This window comes from Pelobates fuscus, chromosome 10 (genome assembly GCF_036172605.1).
Source record: "Pelobates fuscus isolate aPelFus1 chromosome 10, aPelFus1.pri, whole genome shotgun sequence".
Lineage (NCBI taxonomy): Eukaryota > Metazoa > Chordata > Amphibia > Anura > Pelobatidae > Pelobates > Pelobates fuscus.
Window position 1 is genome coordinate 40,248,770 of NC_086326.1, and position 20,938 is coordinate 40,269,707.

The 20,938-nt window shown below is 40.1% G+C and overlaps 1 protein-coding gene across 4 annotated transcripts in view; it reads right to left on the reverse strand.

Annotated features, from left to right (window-relative positions):
- Positions 1-5,160: 5,160 nt before the first annotated feature.
- Positions 5,161-20,938, reverse strand: part of GPR162 (G protein-coupled receptor 162) — a 31,501-nt gene continuing 15,723 nt past the window's right edge. For all 4 annotated transcript variants that reach the window (XM_063435392.1, XM_063435394.1, XM_063435393.1 and 1 more), the window contains 3 exons: positions 9,780-9,969; positions 8,093-8,277; positions 5,161-5,938 (listed from right to left, as the gene is read on the reverse strand). In XM_063435392.1, coding sequence (XP_063291462.1) covers positions 5,417-5,938; positions 8,093-8,277; positions 9,780-9,969 — 897 coding nt within the window. In that variant the 3' untranslated portion in view covers positions 5,161-5,416. The remainder of the gene's footprint in view (positions 5,939-8,092; positions 8,278-9,779; positions 9,970-20,938) is intronic.

The following is a 20,938-nucleotide window of genomic DNA, read 5'->3' on the forward strand; positions in this document are numbered from 1 at the left end:
TCCTCCTATATGGGCTGTCTCTCAGTGCCACTCAGTGGTAGTCCTTCCCCTCTCTGAACTGTCTCTCAGCATTACTGTACTCTGTTAGTCACTCCACCTATCAGGGCTGTCTCTCAGCATCACTCTATGACTGTCCCTCCCTTCTCTCTCTGGGCTGTCTCTTAGCATCACTCTATGGCAGTCCCTCTCTCCTCTCTCTGCGCTGTCTCTTAGCATTCTGAGACATTTCCCCCAGAGAGTCAACACAGCACAACACACCACAATACAATATGAAAACAACACAATACAATAATACAAAACCAGTTCAGCTTCATTTGCCTGGCAGTTGCTAAAAGCATTCGAAGCTCTAATCTATACAGAATATACCCGTCCCCCCTCCCAATGCTCACAGGTCACATAGGAGGATGGATGCTTTTATTTAAAGGGGAATTGGCACTTCATTATTTTTCATAATAATCTTCATTTTCTTTTAAATGTATATTAAAGATGTAGCAAATGACATCACATCCCAGTTCGGATAAGGCAATGCCAGGGCAAACATTGCAAATGAAGAGGAAAAATATAAACATTGTCTCATTTTTTTCTCTTCACTTAATGTTTTCTCAATGTCGACTGCCAGGTGCAGGGTCGGGGCAAGGATTTTTGCCGCCTTAGGCAAACAAAATGTTGTGCCCCCCCCCCCCCACCTTATATGCTCTGCCCACCATGTGATATGGCAATGCCCCACCCATATGATCTGCCATATGAGCCAACCTCAGTGTGTTAACATTAAAAAACATCAGGGACAGGCTACAGACAACAGCACCACTACATCAAGCTGCATTGTGTGTGTGTAAGGGATGCATTGTGCGTGTGTGTGTGTGTGTGTGTGTAATGGATGCATGGTGTGTTTCTGTGTGAGTGTAGGATGCATTGTATGTTTCGGTGTGTCTGTATGTGAGTAGGGATGCATTGTATGTTTCTGTGCGTGTGTGTGTAGGCATGCATTGTGTGTTTCTGTGTATGTGTAAGGATGCGTTGTGTATGTGTGTAGTGTCTTAGTGTTGCCCCCTTCCCCCGTCCCCTAGTGCTCTCCCCTCACCTCCTACCCCTTAGTGCTCTCCCCTCCCCGCCTGTCCCTTAGTGATCTCCTCTGCCCCCCCCTGTCTCTTAGTGCTCTACACTGCCCTCCTGTCCCTTAGTGCCCTCCCCTGCCTCCCTGTCCCTTAGTGCTCTCCCCTGCTCCCCTCCCTTAATGCTCTCCCATGACCCTTAGTGCTCTCCCCTGGCCCCTCCCCATTCCCATAGTGCTCTCCCTGCCCTCAGTCCATTAGAGTACTCCCCCCTCTTGGCTCTTGGTCTCTCCAGCGCCCCACCATCTTTCCCTTGGTAGGCTCCCCTCCCCCATCTTTCCATTAGTGGTCTCCCCCCATCTTTCCCTTAGGGGTCTCTCCCCCCCTCACCCTTAGTGGTCTCTTCTCCCCACCCTTAGTGGTCTCTCCCATCTTTGTGCCGTCTCCCCTCCCTTCCCAGTGTTGCGTGGCCGGGCGGCACGGACCGCGATACAGTAGCATGTGTTTTCTGTACCTGGCCGGACTGACAGGAAGTGCTCACTGAGAGAGCACTTCCTTTCAGTCCGGCCGGGTACAGGAAACACACCATGCTACACAGTCAGGATGGAGCGTTGTGCACTTCCCTCCTGCAGGTTCACTCGAAACTTGTCCCCCCCCCCCCCCCCCGCGGGCCGGTGTGCCCTAGGCGACAGCCTATAGGACATGTCGGCCCTGGCCAGGTGTAAAGGACATAGCTTATAACAATGACTGACAGGGAGCTAAGATGGAGGCATGCAGCTGCAGGATAAAGATGGATTTCTATATTTATTTTTATTTTTCAAACCTCGCAAATACCTCATTGTTAAATATAGGAAACATTAATTACAATATTAAAAATCTTGTGAGGTAACAGTTCCCCCTTTGAGGGACTGAAATTACATGCACGGCATTAACTCATGAGACCCATTTTTTATTTGTAATAATGTATTGGGAAAGGTAATTATGTTATGGTAAATTATTAAACATAAGTAGTTGCCTACAATATGAATGTAATGTGTCTATTCCACCCAGTGAACCAATCAAATAACAACAACTCATTAGGTACACCTGACCAAAATGTTCTTACAATTGTATGGAACCTTAATCGCTGTGGGTTCCCACAATGGATTCTCCTTCATATCATCCTTAGCCATCCAGCTCCTGTATCTCTGAGGAAGTTAATGTTCAGTTCAAATGCCAATGGTGTAATATATACAGAAATGTAAACTTTTATTGAAAAATATCATATCAAAACAATAAAGAGATCACTGATGACAGAATTTTTTTTTTTTTTAAACCACCTGTCTTATATCACCCTCTTCAGTTTTAAAAAGCTTTCCACTGCATTAGAATGTAGGCAACAGTGCTAGTAACTAGTTTATTTTGGGCGTTTGCCTGGGGCCTGATGAGTATGACAGGATTTATCCAACCATTAGCCACACATATATAAATATCTACTTGCAAACATTTAATAAGACACACAGGCAGATAAAATTGTCCACAGATAACCACACACCAACCTAATTAGCAACACAATCACACACTAGTACTTGTGGTCCACGGTATATATTCAGGTGGTTCGCTACTGCAATTATCTAAAATTTTTCACGTTTGATCTAATTTCCAACCTCCGCTGCCGTCTGCTGAGCATAGAGAAGGTAAAGTGAGACAGCCGCCAGCTAAGAGAGAGGAATCACGAACAAGCAAGGCTCTATTACTCTATTACATCATTGTTGAAGTAAAGCAAGATATTATGTGCGTGCGTACTTCTACATTTATCAAATTAATATCCTTCTTTCGTTGGTACTCTGCTACTCAGTCACCTGACTTCGGTTATGTTTGAGCACATGGGTGTCCACAGGATTTTTTTCCAGGGGGAGGCAAAATATGCTCCCCCCAACCTTTTCCCCTCTCCTACACCAATTCCTCCCATCCATTGCCTACCTTTGTTGGCTCAAGAGAGGGGTTTCCTGGTGGGAGGTAAATTTTAGTTACCCATTTACAGGAAAAATGATATGATGATGGTAGTAGTAGCTAAAAGACAGGTATGTACCTGTGCAACATGAGAACTTTAGTTTACAATAGCTGAGATGGTAAACGTTAGCCACAATTATCCCGATCTATAATTATCCTGCTGTTTAGACAGAAGTGCCCCCACCTCTCCCACAGCCCCATCAACAGTAAGCTACTATTGCGATAATGATCAACAAGTTAATGTTGTGTAGTATGGTATAGCTCTGTGATGCACAGCAAAGATTATGAGGTGTTACAAAAAAAAAGCAGTAAAAAGGGACATAAAGACTTAGAGCCAAATTGGGAAAATTATTAGTTATGCAGCACCAGTGGCTAACCTTTGGCAATCCAGATGTTATTATTACATTTCTCATGATGTTCAGCCAATCAAATGGATGGCTGAGAATCATAAGATGTGCATCCCATAGCCGCTGCAGTACCTATCTATGATGGTATAACAGTTAACCTTTGGAACACCAGTTGTTGGGTATTCACATTGCCTGCTTACACTGCCTGGCCGGCTGGCGGAGAGTCATGGGAAATGAAGTCTCAACAGCTGGAGTATTTACTGACCTTAGCTGCAATCCTTACTGCCCAAAACCCTACTGAATATATCTGTAATTTAATTGTGACCAATAAATTGTATGAAAAATAATCTAGTTCTTATTTCTACATCTATACATTTTCCTTGTTATGCTGCAGTGTTTAACAACTTGTATTAATAACTATAGGTCTATTCCTTCATTGGTCAATTTATAAAGATCTCAATTTAGTCACTAAGTTGTTTAACCCCTTAAGGACCAAACTTCTGGAATAAAAGGGAATCATGACATGTCACACATGTCATGTGTCCTTAAGGGGTTAATGTGTAGTGGTGGTCTGCAACTCAACTGTGATTTGGGAATGTGGTCCTCTGGTGTAAAACGTTTGGGAACCACTGCAGTAGAACATATACATTGACACAACATGGAACACAGATGCGCACTATCACACGTCTATGGATGCACATTAGCATTCATGCAGATATACATTACACACATCTAGACACAATACTGCAGACAATAATTAATGCTCATGTAGACTGTGAGATACATTACTCATGCAGGCTCACAATAACAGACATTTCAGACATAAAATAACATATACCCACAGATAAACAATAATATATTTCTATAGACATACAATAGGATATATTCAGAGACACAGAATAACATATATCCACAGACACACAATAATATATATCCACAGACAAAGAATAACATATATTTATAGACATACAATAACATATATTCAGAGACACAGAATAACATATAAATATAGACACACAATAACATATATATATATATATATAGACAGTCTATAATATACATACATAGACACAATAAAATGCCTATGAAATTGTGTGTTCATCTCTATATGTATTTGACTGTGTGTCTCTATGTATGTGACTGTGTGAAGTTGTGCATCTATCTACATTAGTGTGTATAATTGTATGTCTATCTATGTATGCTACAGCGTATATGATTGTGTGTCTATGTATGTGACTGTGTGTGATTTTTGTAATTCTAAACAAGGTAAACCAAAACTCTGAATAGATTATTGGTAGGGACTGAGCGTCTGTGAATATAATGGGAGCATCTCAGTTGACTGAGCAACTTGCCAATCTGGGCAGAGTTCACTTCATATGCTGGACTCCAAATTTACTTATTTTTTGTTTGCTTGTTTGTTTGTTTTTGTTTGCATTTTTAAAATGTGGCTTCATCTATCCTGGAGTGTTCCTTTAAAGAAAAGGGTCTATTTTGTACATGTGTCTGTCTGTTTTTTTTTGTGTATTGTTGTTTGTGTTTGTGCATCTATGGATGTTTGTGTGGGTGTCCATTGGTGTTTGTGCATTGGTGTGTGTTTGTGTTCATCATTGCTTGTTTGTGTGTATATATGGGCATTTCTGTGTGTGCAGATAATTGTTTGTACGTATATATATGAATGTTTTCGTGTGTGTATGTGTTTACGTACTTGTCCATGTTTATAAAATAAATGACTCAAACACACAGGATTTTCTATTCAAATCACAATTTATTTTGTCATCTTTTGGCTCATTTTCCAGTATATTTGTTGTGTGTGTAGTGGGCAAAGGGGTGTGAAGGGGGCATGAGGGGCATAAGTAGTGTAAAGTTAGACCCCCTCCAACCCCTCTGCCCCCCACAAACAGCAGGTTTGCCTGAGAACAAGGTATTCATTGGATGGGGTGTGTCCCTGTGCAGGTTTGTTACCCAGTTTGGTAGGAGCTCGTAGATAGGAGCTATTATCTCTCAGTATACTACCTCTCTTCTATATTAAGGGCGACCTCTAGAACCCTTTTCAGAGAGTGAGGCTCTACGTGATTCTGGGACTCCATGTGGAGCACTACAAAGGGATAGACGTCTCTCACCTGAAGTTTCCCATGCCAACCCCCCTTCCAGCCCCCTCCTTGGGAGGGGAGAGGCCCGTGGTGCTGCTCGAACTCTGTGGGGTGTCCCAAGAGGTGAGGGGCACGGGGTATCATCAATAAATGCTGTTATTTCATCCCGGAAGAAAGAATTATGCATTCCCCCACCAAATCCTGCTGGGCCACCTAGACCACCGGCCAAAAACTGCTGCAGGGAAGTAAGGCCATCCTCACCCTCTCCACGAGAGGGAGGGTGGCGACTCCAGGGCTGTACTTCATAACCACGACGGGGGCTAGAGGGACTACCACCCCGGCTCGATCCATTCCCCCCTCGAACATCATCTGAGGAAGACCACCTGAGCAGGAGCGGAGAAGAACGAGCAGGAAACATGTCAATCTCATCATGTGACATCCGCCGGGCTAATGGAACCTGTATAGAGAATGCATCGTGGTTACGAATAGACGTATAGACTATAGATCAATTTTTTGCATCTCTTTCTACCCTAACATTATAGACCTCTATTGCTGCTGATTAGATTGATAAGCTTCAAACACAACAGAACGTACGTATAAGAGTAATTGCTATACAAATACTACATAATCGCAGGTTCTGCGTTTTAATTCTTTATTATAACATACAGCTATTTACTCAACCTACAACTATCACGCAATAGAGAATATTATCTTATTAACTTCCACCAACACACTCTGCTCCTTTGCATTCTCAAAGTATAAATTTGATATTTTCTTAGTGTTTGTGGCTGATCACCTTAGTCACCAATGATGAAACCATGCAACATACAGACTGAGGCTTATTCCCATAATCACGGCTAACACCTACAATTCAGGTAACCCGAAAAACACTGTTAAATGCAAAAGTTTTTAAAATCGACTGAACACAAAAATACTTTTTACCATGAAAATACAGGTAACTACCACCCAAAAATAGGTACATGATAAAATAATAGTAACATCTAAGTAAAAACTAACCACAAAATCTCCCCAAAATACAGATAAAGAAATAAAACACATAATCCTAAAAATAATAGCTAACTAAAAAAACTATTGGTAATCGTGAGGAACAAGCAACTCAACAAACAAAGCTAGAAACAGAAACACAGGAAAACCCCACCAACAACTAAAAGACATTTAACTGTATCACACAAGTAACACTCTCAAATAACACTAGAACATAGGTAAATCCCAAAATATAGGACACAACTAACACATAAAACACAGCTACACAAAACCCAGGTAAACACAGGTAGCTCCATCAAACACCTAATAAAAGTATGGATATCCTAAAACTTTTCTAAACACTAGTACACAGCTAAACTCCTAAACACAGACAATGTGATCAGACATGTGCCATGTGGAATGTAGTTAAAGGCTGTGCTATTAATTTAGGTACCAAATATAAACATGCACTTTACACTCTAGGATGAGTTAGGAGTATTATAAAATGATAAGGGCTTAGGAGAAAATGGAGACAAAGGGTAAGGCAACAAAGGGAAATGTCACTCAGAGGCTGCAGAAGCCAGCAGGACACCATTATACATACAATGATTAATTATTCATATGATGAAAATATCATATTTAATTATTTGGTATAAGGTGTAGTTGGGCATTAGTTTTCAAGAAGGACTTAATGGAAATGGAAAAGTGAAGAGGCAGACTAGAAAAATAACAAAGGGAATGGAAGATTTTGCTTCTAAAGGAAACCTACAACATAGGTTTTTTTAACATCAAAGGGTGCTTCTTTGACGCGATATGATAACATAATACAAATTCATATAGTGTCAATGGAGGGCTCTCTGGTGACTTATTCATTAACAGGAATGTACAAAAACAAGAGGTTCTTAATTAACATTTTAGGGAAAGAAATATCACGTACCGCAGCAGAAAGAGATATTAACTGGAAGAAAATTAAAGTAAAACAAATTCTTAAAAATATATATTATTATTTATCAACAAGATTAACAGGAACATTTACTATTTATTAATAACATGTTGGTCGGGGAGAAACCACACTGATAATATGAAATTAATAAGGATTTGTTTTGATTTGTTTGTACCTTATTTAAAAAAAAATAGCAGAAACAGGAATATGCAATAGTATGAACTTGATGAATTTGAGTATTTTTCTTTTTGAGTTGTGTTCCTATGTAAGAGGAACAAGGGGGGGGATCCTATGTGATAAGAAATATGACATAGGGTCGATATATGTTTGTGTTATTTTTTAATTTTAAAATATGGTTCTAAATAGTTTTTATTTCTAACTAGATTCTGGTCACTACTATATATTGTTCAGACAACTGCCCATTCAATTTTATGAATCAATATATCAGATTAGAAGATTGAGAACCCAATGTAACTTGGTTACCAGATCACTGAATATTTAGATATATTGAAATTCAGCGCATTTGAAGGAAATTAAAACGTCACTATGACTGAGATCAGATGCCAGTTATTGGAATGAGAAATATTTACCATATCTCTCCACCCCCTAACACTTCCCTCTCTAGCCTAGTGGGCACACAACTTCATCCACTGCTGGTCGTTTGAGGTACATTGGTCGCCTCACCTGATGCCGATGAACCTGTAGGTACTGGCTCCGGTCCGTGGGCAGCAGAACATGTCGGGCTGGCAAGAACTTTCCGTCCCTCAACTCCCCCCCAAGGTAGTGTGGGGGTCTCTTTAATGAGGCTCCATTAGAATCAAATCTAACCTCACACAAACGTCCGTCTGCAAAGTCCTCCCGACCACTGTCTGAAAATATATAATGGGTAACGAGGAGAAGAATTAAATCTGTCAACAGGTATTTGTGGAGCAAGTTAAATTAGTGAAGAAAAGGGAGAAAGTTACAAAAATTTCCAAGGAATATATTCCAGCACAAATCAATGTTAAAGGACTCGTAATTAGAGACTATGGAATACCTATAGTCGTTAGGGATTGTTGTAGAATTTGGGGGTTCATGGACAACTGTGGGATCGGTGTATATAGGCACAATGTAACAACCCTATGCAACCTTATTGTCATGGTACTCACTGGGGCGTGCTCTGGTATGGCACGTCCCAGCTGGGCTGTTTCGCATGCCGTCTATGCTGCTTTTCCTCGGTCTCATTTGTCCTTGGTCTCCTCCAGCATTCAGTATGACACTGGTCACTGTGAATCAGGAGGACCCTTATATGACCCTGCCATCACAGGTTATTTAACTGATGCGAACATGAGTGAGTCATCACACTTCTGGCGTAACATGACAGCCACTGACCAATAACTGCCCTCTTAGAGCTATATAAGCTTATTTTGGTTATTTCTCTGTGCCCTGTTGTGTTTTACCTTGTGATTATGAGAGCTCATAATATTTTTGGATTCTATAGTATTTTGATCCCGGTTTGTACCTTGACTATTCTTCCTTCTGTATTCTTTGATATCTTGCTCGTCTTACTACCATTTAAATACTCTTTGGCTCCCTGACCTGGGCCTGTTCTGTACAATTCTATTTATTAGCTTTAAATTCAGCCCTTCTAAGATCCGGTAATATGCTTTAATATTTAGATTATCTTTTAGTGTTAACTTAAGTTTGGAGTGTTGGGTATTCTTCAAATCCTAACACCTGTATAAACTTGTTGGCCGTACTCCTCTCATGACTGGGTTTTTCAAGAACAGATCAAGAGTAGAATTGTCGGATTTCTCAGTTCTTGTTAAGACACAGGACAATGTGGCATATTAATTAGAGTACATATAATTTGGATCTAGACAGAAAATAACCGTGGGATAATGGTAGTTTAAGGGTGGGATTGAGTAAATATTTAACACACAAAAAAACAAACTTAAATGTAGATACAGGTTTTATGATAAATTAATGTAGATTTACAACAATATTTTGTTCATAGTTAAAAAAAATAAAAAAATCTTTTTGGGCATGTACTTATTATCTTAGCTTTTTAACGTCCTATTCTTGTGAAAATTGGTTTGGCCAAGTAACAAAGCCAACTATTCTCTGCAAATTCCTGGGCTTCCTCTTACCACCCACTTTCTGCTCACAGTAATCTAAGCTCTCAGAACCCAAGTGGATACTTGTCTCTTTTTCCTTTGTTACCAAGATTAATAGATATTATCTTATATCAACCAAAACATCCTAATACTTTTGTCTTCTCCCCCTTGCCCCTTCATCTGACTGTCTCTTTGTGACCTCTTCATTCCTTGCTTGTCATTTCCCTCTGCCCCTCCAAGAGCGTCCGTCAGAGTACCCCTTATTGCCCACTTACCATCGTCTCCTCCACTGTCAGACAGCATGGAGGCACAGTGTTCCCACACAGTGCGCAGGTCTGCACGATATCGGGCACAGGACCAGATGAACGATGGGAGAAGGAGAGTCTGTGCCATTGAGCACCACAGCACACAGAGCACCATCCATGGGGGGGCGCTGTCATACCGCAGGCTGACAAAACTGACCACCTGTAAAAATAATACATAAAGCGTCCATGATTACCTGTTATCTCGCCACATTATGTGCCATCTTAGATCTGTTTCATGATGTTAGATGTTTAATAGCTTTAATACAAAGATATGCTTTGGTTCTACAACTACCTGGTTTGAAAAAAATAAGAAAATAAAGGTACTTCCTAAATAACCTACAAAGGATGCTGGAATGTTATATATATATATATATATATATATATACTTATATAGAAACATAGAATGTGACGGCAGCTAAGAACCATTCGGCCCATCTAGTTTGCCCAATTTTCTAAATACTTTCATTAGTCCCTGGCCTTATCTTATAGTTAGGATAGCCTTATGCCTATCCCACGCATGCTTAAACTCCCTCACTGTGTTAACCTCTACCACTTCAGCTGGAAGGCTATTCCATGCATCCACTACCCTCTCAGTAAAGTAATACTTCCATATTTTATATTTAACCTTTGCCCCTCTATATATCTATATATATTGTATTATTTATAAACAGAACATTGTTTTTTTTGTCATTGGGTATTAAAGGGACACTATATTCACCCAGACCCTTCATCCCATTGAAGTGGTCTGGGTACAGTGTCCCTATTGCCCTTAGACCTGCAATGTCTATCTGACATCCACGAGTATCGCTTCCTGGATGTTATCGGACTTTAAGTCGCCTAACTGACGCTCTGCGTGAGTAAAATCCCTATATGAAAGCATTGGTTAAATGCTTTCCAATGGAGTGGGCCTAATGCGCTCAACACTGATAACGTCAGAGGAGGCGGATCGCCGACCCAGTGCCGAGGGACCTTGGTGCTGTAATCGAGTAAGTATATAAATGGTTATCAATCCTTTATTGGCTGTGAGGGTGAGGAGGCAGAGGGAAGTATAGTGTTAAGAATACAGCGTTGTATTCCTAACACTTATAGTATCCCTTTAAGTTCACACATAAGAAAATGAAGAATATGTCGAGAATGATATAAAATAGGGTTCTTGATTGCATGTTTATTGCATGATAAAAATAACATAATGTTGCTTGATATTTCATGTGTTAAAACAGTTCACCCCAGTAACAGTAACTCAATTGTTACTTCCCCTTTTCTATTTGAAAAAAAACAATTACCGGTACTAGATAGGGTTGAATTGTGGCCTGACAAAAACCCTAAAAAAGGGATGACCATTGTAGGGTCTTTGTCAGGCCATGTGTACAGTCACAATTGCTTAGCCATGTTCCTGATTAAATTCAAGAAACTTTCTTAACCCAGTCAATGCTTCATAAGTGTATGGGGAAGAGACGTAAAACAGAAGTGCGTAGAGACACATGCACTTTAGACACATTTACAGATGCATAAAATGTGTAAAATGTTGCTGTGGCGCTAACTCCCTATGAAATCCTGCCATCATGGATTTATCTGATAATTCCAGCTGATCAAGTCCATCTGGTGGTTCAATTCTGCATTCACTGTTAGCAAGATTGATTTTCTTATTAAACCATTATTATCACTAAGTGGAGAAGAAGCCGACGCAAATTAATTTCTGCAGCAGGAACTGTGTTTCTTTTCACATTTTTCTTTGAAATGAAGGAGTCAAGTGGTGAGATTATTATACGTCCCTCTCTCCTGCAGTGACAGCAAGTTTTACAGAAGTGATGTCATAAAAAAAATAACCTCTCAGCCTTCACCACATGCCAGGCTATATGCTAGGCTCTAAAATATGTGCCAGCATTGGTGAGGTTCTACAGCAAATACTGAGCTCTAAACACAAACAAGGTTCTCTCAACTTTATATCACATGCCAGGTGCTTCACCCGACTCTTCACCACACACTAGTTTCCATAATAGGGCCGGTCACAGTCTGTATGCCAAGCCGTACACCACATGATGGACACTTCACATGGTTTTTCACCACATACCAGACTCCATACTATGCTCTATATCACATGCCAGATGGTATAATTGTGTTCCTGGCATGTCACCATGATCTTTAACATAGGCCAAGTACTCTTTACCACCGGCTCTCCAACGTGTGCCTACTCTAAACCATGCCCTGCATCATGTACTAGACCCTAAGTAAGACTCTGCATCATGTACTAGACTCTAAGCCAGTCTGTGCATTATAAGCCAGACATTAAGCCAGCCTGTGCATTATAAGCCAGACACTAAGCCAGCCAGTTCGTTATAAGGCAGACTCTAAGTCATGCCCTGTAGCTCTTAGAGTTTTCAGTACAAGTTGGGTTCTATTTAGCTATTTATCACATACCTTACTCTATAACACCTGCCAGCATTTATGTCAGATTATATGCCCTGTACCAGACACTACATGATATATCAGGCTCTGTGCTACATCCCATGTTCTATACCATGTTCTGCACACATTACATACTAACACATGCCAAGCAGAACCCATGCCAGTCTCCATTCCATAAACCAATTCATGAGAATACCAGAATTTGTGTCAAACATAATACATGCACAGGGCAAGTACATATGTCATATGCCAGGCTCTGTACATGCCAGCCTGTGTCATGTGTCATGTTCCGACATCTCTATAGGACAGGGGTAGACAACCTATGGCATGTGTGCCATGCATGGCACTCTAGGTGCCTTTGCACGGCACTCAAGATTGCTAGAACCAAACAGGCTCTGGCCTATCAGGAGTCCCAGTGGAACTTCAGATATCTGCTAGTGCAAAAAGGTGGTTGTAACGGAGCTCCTTGTACCCCGGCTGGGTACCTTTGCCAAGGACCGCTTCCTAGCTGGAACAGGGGACAAACCTCAACACTCCTGCGCCCAGTCGCCATGACTTGACTAGGGTCCTGGAACCACTCTGTCCTGGAGCTGAATGGGGAATTCGCTCTATCCACTCCCAGGCACTGGACGACACTCAGTCCTGGGAGCTCTAGTGCTTACAAGGACTTTCCCTGTTGGATCTTCCACCTGGAACAAGCTGGAGTTGTGATTAGCCCTTTCCCCTCCCAGTAACCAGATAGTTCTGGGAGTACAAGCTGGAATGAATTTTAATCTGGCCAGATGGCCTGCTTTTATACAATTTCAGACACAGATAAGCACGCCCCTGACACTCCCACACAGGGGACTAATTACAAGTTACAAACTCCTTCTCTGTGCCTGGGAGATAATTGAGTCAGGGACTGATATAACTCAATTATCTCCAGGCACAGAAAAACACACAATATTACAAAACTCCCCAAATACCTTTAAAACACATAAAAATCCCACAAACGTTATATTCCCTGAGATCCCCGATCTGGATGACCAACATATCCAAAAATCACCCAGATCGGTTTCAGGGGTTCGGAATTTCCCTGGAAGTCATAATTTTGACCTATGCCCAAAACAGTTCCATGAAATCAGTGCTAAAGGCCGGTCAAGTTCGGTAGTTTAAAAACGAACAAACAACCGAACAGAATCCATAGTTCTACCCTGGAGCTTGTTCACGTTGTTTGTGGGAATGTTTCCATTGAACAGTGCCCTTCTAAAACAGTGCCCTTCTAAATCTAAATTGCGGCCACCAAGACGAACAATTAGAACACTGGTGGAACTAGTAAAAAGGTGTCAATTGGGCTTAACAAGCTCCCGGGTGGTCTCTGGTTCGTGCTGTTGTTCGGTTCCCAAACAACATAGTCCCAAATCACACGAACAGAGTCGTTTGCAGGGGTTTTTGTATGGTCCATTATCATGGGGAAGGAGGCTGGCTAGCATGCTCCTCCAGGAGCTCGTGGCAAACAACCAGACCACAGGGTGTTTGTTACAGTGGTTATGCTCAATCTACAATTTATGCAATGCAGCTGATCTCAGATCACTTCATCCAAGCACTTATGAACTGGAATCTGCCCTGGAGTAGAGCAGCCCACATCAGTTATCTCAGCTCCTGCCCTTGACCTGTACCTGGCCAGCCACACAGAGCTGCAAAATAAGCCTCAACTCCATACAAATAATTCAAACAGCCTAAATACAAACACATACACAGTCTAAACAAACACAACACCACTGACAATCCACATACACACACACAATCCCACAAGCAGCCTCTCATATGCAATACCACAAGCAGCCCCACACATACATACACCACCAAACACAATGTCATCTACACACACAAACTACTCATGAACATATACAATATAACAGCCCACATATACATCTTTACACATCAACTACAGCACCCATAAATGATACAAGCAGAATATTTCAACATACACACCTCAATAAAAAATAAATAAAAAAAAGGACCGGCACACCAAGGGGCTTCAAGATCTTTTTTGGCCTGCTATAGGATAATACCCATGCCAGGCTCTATGCCTGTACCATTTCTCTACACCTGTTCTTTTTGCCATGTCTCAGGCTCAAGCTAAGCCATGCCAGGCTCTATACTATGAACAAGGCTCTCCTTATGCCAGGCTCTATGCCATATCTATAGCTCTGCTCTTGCTAAGGCTCTATCTTGGCATATCAATGTCCTAATCAAGACCAGCAGCTCCTGTTTTTTGCTATCAGCAGAGATTCTGAAGTTAACAATTCCACAGCAGTCTATGCTGCAAAACTACCAATTATGTATAAGGGATTGTTAACATAAGTGTTAAAATAATTAAAACAGATGTGAGGAAGAATAGAGAGAAGAGCGTAAATAAGGAAAATGATGAATGAGATTATTGAGATAGGACAAAGAGTGGTAAATCAGGCTAGAGAAGGAGTGCTGGCAAAAACAAGAATAACAATGACAAAAGAGGACACAGAGAGGCAAAGAAAATTGGAACGTGAGCGCTAAAATAGGACAAAGGGGGATACTAGGGAACAGAGAAGGTAAAAAAGAACTCAGAGGCTAGATTGGAGAGAGTTTGGGAATAGAGGGTGGTATAAGACACGAAAGATGGACAGAGAAAGGCAAAATAGGACTAGATATGGCAAAAAGGGCACAGAAGGGTAAGAGGGTGCTGATGGTGCGAAAACAGGTAAAATCCTAGATCAGAGAGGCAAAATGTGTCCAAAAAAGGTAAACGGGTACAGAAGGTGAGAAAAAAGAACAAAGATAGCGCCACAGTACATAATGGGGAATGGGGAAGCCTGGGCAGAATCCAGACCAGAGCGAAGTAAGCCTACAGTATAGTAACTCAGGGTAGAGATTAGTAAAACAGTATAAAGACTGAAAAGGTGCGATTGGGTAATAATAGATGTGACTTGGATACTCTCTGATTTATTCCGCTAATCAGTAAATCATTACAGTGTGACCCTATTGACATTGTCAAACAAACTCTTTGTATGTAATCATTTAAATTGACCTGGCATGTGATCAAGAAATGTATCGTCAGGTAACGTGTATCAAACAATATTTTCTACAGCAAATACAATTAGACAAGTACAACCTCAAAGCAAGTAATATGTATTCAATCTCGCCATTGAGAAATTTGATTATTTTAATATGGATTTTGAGTGAAATCCAACACAATTCAACTTTAAGCCAAAATAACCAAGCCAAAAACACACTTAACTGGATACATTTTCCAGTTTTGCTATTCTCTCTGGAATTTGGAAATTCACTTTGACTTTTGACTTTAACGAATAACTAGAGCAGTTTTTCAAGGGCGAAACCCAAGTGCCGAAATCACACTCTTGATAAAGGCGCAACATAGTGCCGAAAGGCGTGTCGAGTAAGACGCTGCTGTTAGGCTAGTTCTTTTAATAGGGTTTTCTATCTAGCCAGATATTCTTAACTTAGAGCTGCCTTGAAGCAGCTAGCTATCCATAGGGTACGCATAAGGAACTAGTGCTTTATTCACTAACACTAGCACTTTTTGCATTATTAGATTCTAAAACTGGGTTATGCCCATATTACCCTCTTGACTTCTAGGATTGTCTTGTCCCTTTAGTCTTGTTATTTTTGTTCACTTTAACGAAAAACCCTGCACAGGATGTAACTTTGAATCATGATGTGAATGGAACTAAGGACAGCTCGTAGTGGACTTACTAAACATTACAGAGGAAAAAGTAAGGACGAAAGAAAGAAAGAAAGAAAGAAAGAAAGAAAGAAAGAGAAAGAACTTTACAGGGTGGCTGGTGTAACCCTCATATTTTCAAACTTGTTCTTCTAACTCAGGGGTGCCCAAAAGGTAGATCTCCAGATGTTTTAAAACTACAGCGTCAGCTTCCATGAGGATTTCTCATATTAGGCATGCAAAGCATCATGAGTGTTGTAGGGATCTACCTATTAGGCACCCTTACTCTAAATGTTGTTGAAATACTTTTAGCTGGAACTAGCAGCTGGCAGAGAATTCTGAATAATTTGTCGTTTGGAACCCGTGGAAGGTTGGAGGGTTCCAATTCCAGGCAACATTTCAGTGATTTAAGGTAGATCTACCCTTGGGCATAGAAGGGAATACTGAGCTTTTTCCACATTTAGAAGACAATACTATATGTTAATTTGCAGAAATGCATTTCATTAACAAGAACTTTATATTCTAAAGAAGTTATCAATTAATCCCGCTGGGCTCCCATTAAGGGCAGGTGTGGACCCACTGGGCATGCATGCACAATCTTGATGTGTGCCAACTAATTTAGCAAGCGTGGACCCATGATTATATTTTAAGACCATAAGAGCACATTTACAAAATACTATTTATATTCAGAAAAATTTCAGAAATAGCATTCCTTACAACTATTATGTTATTACCTTATATAACTTGTGTATTCTCTGGGGAACACCTGTATTACTTTATCTTATAACCGTAATACCAGTTATAATATTACTTATAATATGGGTCATTCCTGGGTTATATATTATATAATATTTTATAGCACTAGTGAATCCTTGGATGCATACAGGTATATTATAACCTGTTATTGCATGGGTTATACCTTGGTTAAATTATTATCTGTTATAATATTGGTAATACATTGGCTACATATGGTATATTTTTTTAAGTATTATAGCATGGGTAACAGAGGTTGATACCTAAAATTTCTGTACTTTTTTCGTGGTAGAAATCGAGTATTTGTGTATGTTAGTTGCACGTAAGGTGATCTGACGGGGGTAACTGAGTCAGTATTAATTCATATAATTCATGGAATGGCATTACTAAACGTGCTAAATCTAGTCATTTAAATGTAGCACTTCTTGTTTGATAATATAATTGAACATCGTGGCCTCCACTTAGCCTAATGGATTCCAAAGTGGACTCCTTATACCCTAACAGTCTATGGTTTAGCCTTACAGATATTTCATAATATGTTCACTGTGTTCTGGGACCTGTTGGGGAAGAATGAATTTGTTACTGGAAGATCTTAATTCCATGTAATCTGTTAGTAGAAAAACCTTAATTCCATCTCTCCCTGGATTACATCTACAATGAATTATACGGAGAAAGAACAAAGCCTCACAGGTACAACGATTCAGGAACAATAGATTGAAATTGATCTTTTTGTTAAGACAACAGATACAACTAATCTAAAGACCAATGATAGAAAACATTCGGCTAAGAGTATTAACTCGCTAAAATGCAATTACAGAATCTAAAATAATTTTGCCAGATGAGCATAATTGAACAAATTAATAATAATGATGTATTGATGTGTATATTCATTTAAAAAGCCATTTAGGACAAGAATTAAACAAAGCATAAATAAATGAAAGGAGTTTGTATTAGAACTCGAGAGGACAGACAGTGGCACTCCTATTAAGGCTTGCTCATAAACGTAGGCTTGAAACCACTAGAGGGCATAACTGAGTAAGACCAGAAAGAATAGGTTATCTAGTAATATGTTGGGCATTATTTATATATTAATAGCAACAGTAGCAAGGGTCAATGAATACCCCTGCCTATTCATCCCATTGTGTGTGCCAATGCTGGGCTAGGAGAGGTCAAACTTTGGACCACCTGACTAATAAGTAACAAACCCACATCCATTTCTGAAACACAAATCAATATTAAAATTAATATTTTTCCTTATTTACCCCCATTTCTTTAATAATTCTTAGATGGCCATGGCTTTGCAATCTCCTGGCCCCATAGGTACCCAGAGATAGGCGAGACACAGGGCAGTAGGAGACTTGGATTAATAAGGATTAGACCCTCCTTTAATACTAATGACTCAATCTGTTTGAAGGATTACAATATTGGGTCACCACTTGTTATATATCTGTTCTCTTTGACTCCAACCTCTCCTTCACCCCTTATTTCCCAGGCGATCGCCAAATCCTGCTGCTTCCATCTCTAAAACACATAGCACATCCACCCCTATGTAACGCTGGATACAGCTAAGGTATTGGTCCTCTGTTAGTTTGACTACTGCAATCTGCTTCTCAGTGGTCTTACTTGTTCCCAACTTGCCCTGTTACAGTCTATAATAAATGCGGAGGCGAGGCTCATCTTTCTGTCCGCGCACACCTCCCCCTCTGTCAGTGTCTACATTGTCTTCCTGTAATATATAGGGCTCAATTTAAAATACTGGTACTTGCCTACAAACCTCGATATAACGCTGCTTCTACCTACCTTTCCTCCATTCACAGCTATGTCCCATATAGCGCTACGGAATTTGCTGGAGCTATATAAATAATAAAACAATAATTATATAGGTGCCTACACTCTGCCAAAGATGCGGATCTATCCTCTGTTTGTACCACCACCTGTGATGCTCATCTACAAGACTTCACTAGGGCTGCACCGTTCCTGTGGAAATTCCTACCCTTCTCCGTTACACTCTCACCCAGGCTCCATTCCTTCAAAAAATCATTGAAAACTCACTTCTTCAGGAAAGCATATCAATATAGTTCTCCCTAACAGCATAAAAAAACAAAAACAAAAAACACACTCCACGAATACTATTCTAACAGCCTAGCTTTCTACTCTTACCTCTTGTGTCACTATGTCCCATTCCCTCTAGCATGTAAGTGCATTTTAGCAGTGCCCTCGACACCCTATGTTCCGTCTGTTTACAAATACATGTCTGTTAGTCCACTCATTGTACAGCGCTACAGAATTTATTGTCACTTTATAAATAATAATAATAATAATAATAATAATAATAATAGAGACCTTAGAGCCCTCCAATAGGGTTTTAAATTATTTGCGGCACTGACGGGTTTAGCTGCTGATAGCTTGGGCAGTCAGCGGCCTTTAATCCTTTTCTTTTTACGCTGAACTACTGTCATAACAAATATCTACAAATACCCCACACATTTTACCATTAATTTGTGCTGGTCATTCACCCCTAGTATATTCACTATAGCCCTCCCATAACAAATAAAAAAGCCAACATTTTGGTAATTGAAAAGAGATGCATCAGAGAGTTTTACCAGGTCACACTAAATCTCCTGCTGGGTCTCTGGCACAAAAGCTGGGATTGGGATTAGTTTTATGTGACAGCCTTGTTCTCTTTAGATAACTATGTGGGGTTTATTCACTGAACTGTGAACGGTAGAGAACAGACAAAGGAGTCGCATGATTTAGGTAAAAATACACATTGAAAAAAAGATTTCTATTCAGCTTTTTATTCAGATCAGTTATTTTGGCATATGATTTGCAATTCCGATGCCAATTCTCTCAAAAGAAACAATCAAAAAACATGACTGTTTTAGGTATGATGGAGATTGATTCAGGGCAGTCCCCAAGCCGATATTTATCACCGCCCTTATCATAATAATTTAGTAAGGTTCTAAATCATTTAAAATGAGATACTGACATATATTTGTTAGACATATTTCTTTGTTTATTTTGCGATGATTTTGTTCTTTATATTTTATAATAGAAAATTGTTATTTGAGAGCTACATATGATTAAATGAATGAACACCCCATGCAAGGATATCATTTAGTATATCTGTACATTCTACATTTACTGAATGCACCAGATGGCGTTGCTTTTACTACGTGGAGTCATGATTCTATTTGTGGAAAGCCTCATTAAATTGTTTCTTGCAGAGTGCGTTATTGAAATCGAATGATTTGATGTGTATCACATAAATAAGCTGTAGTCACATAAAACAGCATTCAAACTGACTTAGCATCATGGGTATTGGAGTTCATAAACATCTGGCCAAGATTAGCCAGAATTTCTATAAAAGCCCAACAGATGTTGGATTGTAGTATACTTTAAAGACCTCTGTATTGGGCATGCCATTGTATTCACTCTCACAATCGTTTGCATGAGTATATTATAATTGTGAATTGGATGATATCACAGCTTTTGTACATGTTAGCTGATACATATAGGAACTAGATCTGCACGGCCAATACAGTGTGAGGGACCCTGTGATGATGCAACATATTGTGATTAAGGAATGAGGTATATAGCCTTAACATCTGTTAGAGATGGTGAAGGTAGGGCTTGACTGTAAGGGGTATGAGAGGTAAGTGGGGGAGTATGAAATAATAGCGCAGGGTAGAGGAATGGGAGAGAGGTATAAATGCCAAGAGAGATGTAAGAGGAGGATATAGAGAAATATGAGAGGCCAGGGGGGTAAGTGAGGCTTGAGAGATCGTATAATAGGGCAGATCGATGTATGAGACAATAAAAAGAGGACATTAGCAGGGACAAAAAAATGAAGAAAGAGATGGAATAAATGAATACAGTGCCAGTAAAGGTGTTTGAAATGCTATATAAAGAAGTATTACAGGTAAGGGAGAGGTCAATGAGAGGACAGAGATAGATATAAGAGGACATAGAGGGGTATTAGAGAACAGAGAGGGCAATGAGAGGACACAGAATGGCGTAAGAGGACATAAAAGGGTGTAAGAGGACACACAGGGGTATGTGAGTACAGAGAGTGGTATGAAAGGACAGAGAGGGGTTTTAGATTCCAGAGAGGACTAAAAGAGGACATAGAGGCATATGAGAGGACAGAGAAAATGGATCAGAGGACAGAGAGGGGTGTACAAGAACAGAGAGAGAGGATCAAAGGACAAGGAGAGAGGACAGAGTTCTGAAAAGGCTGTGAAGGGAAAGTGTGAAATATAAGAGG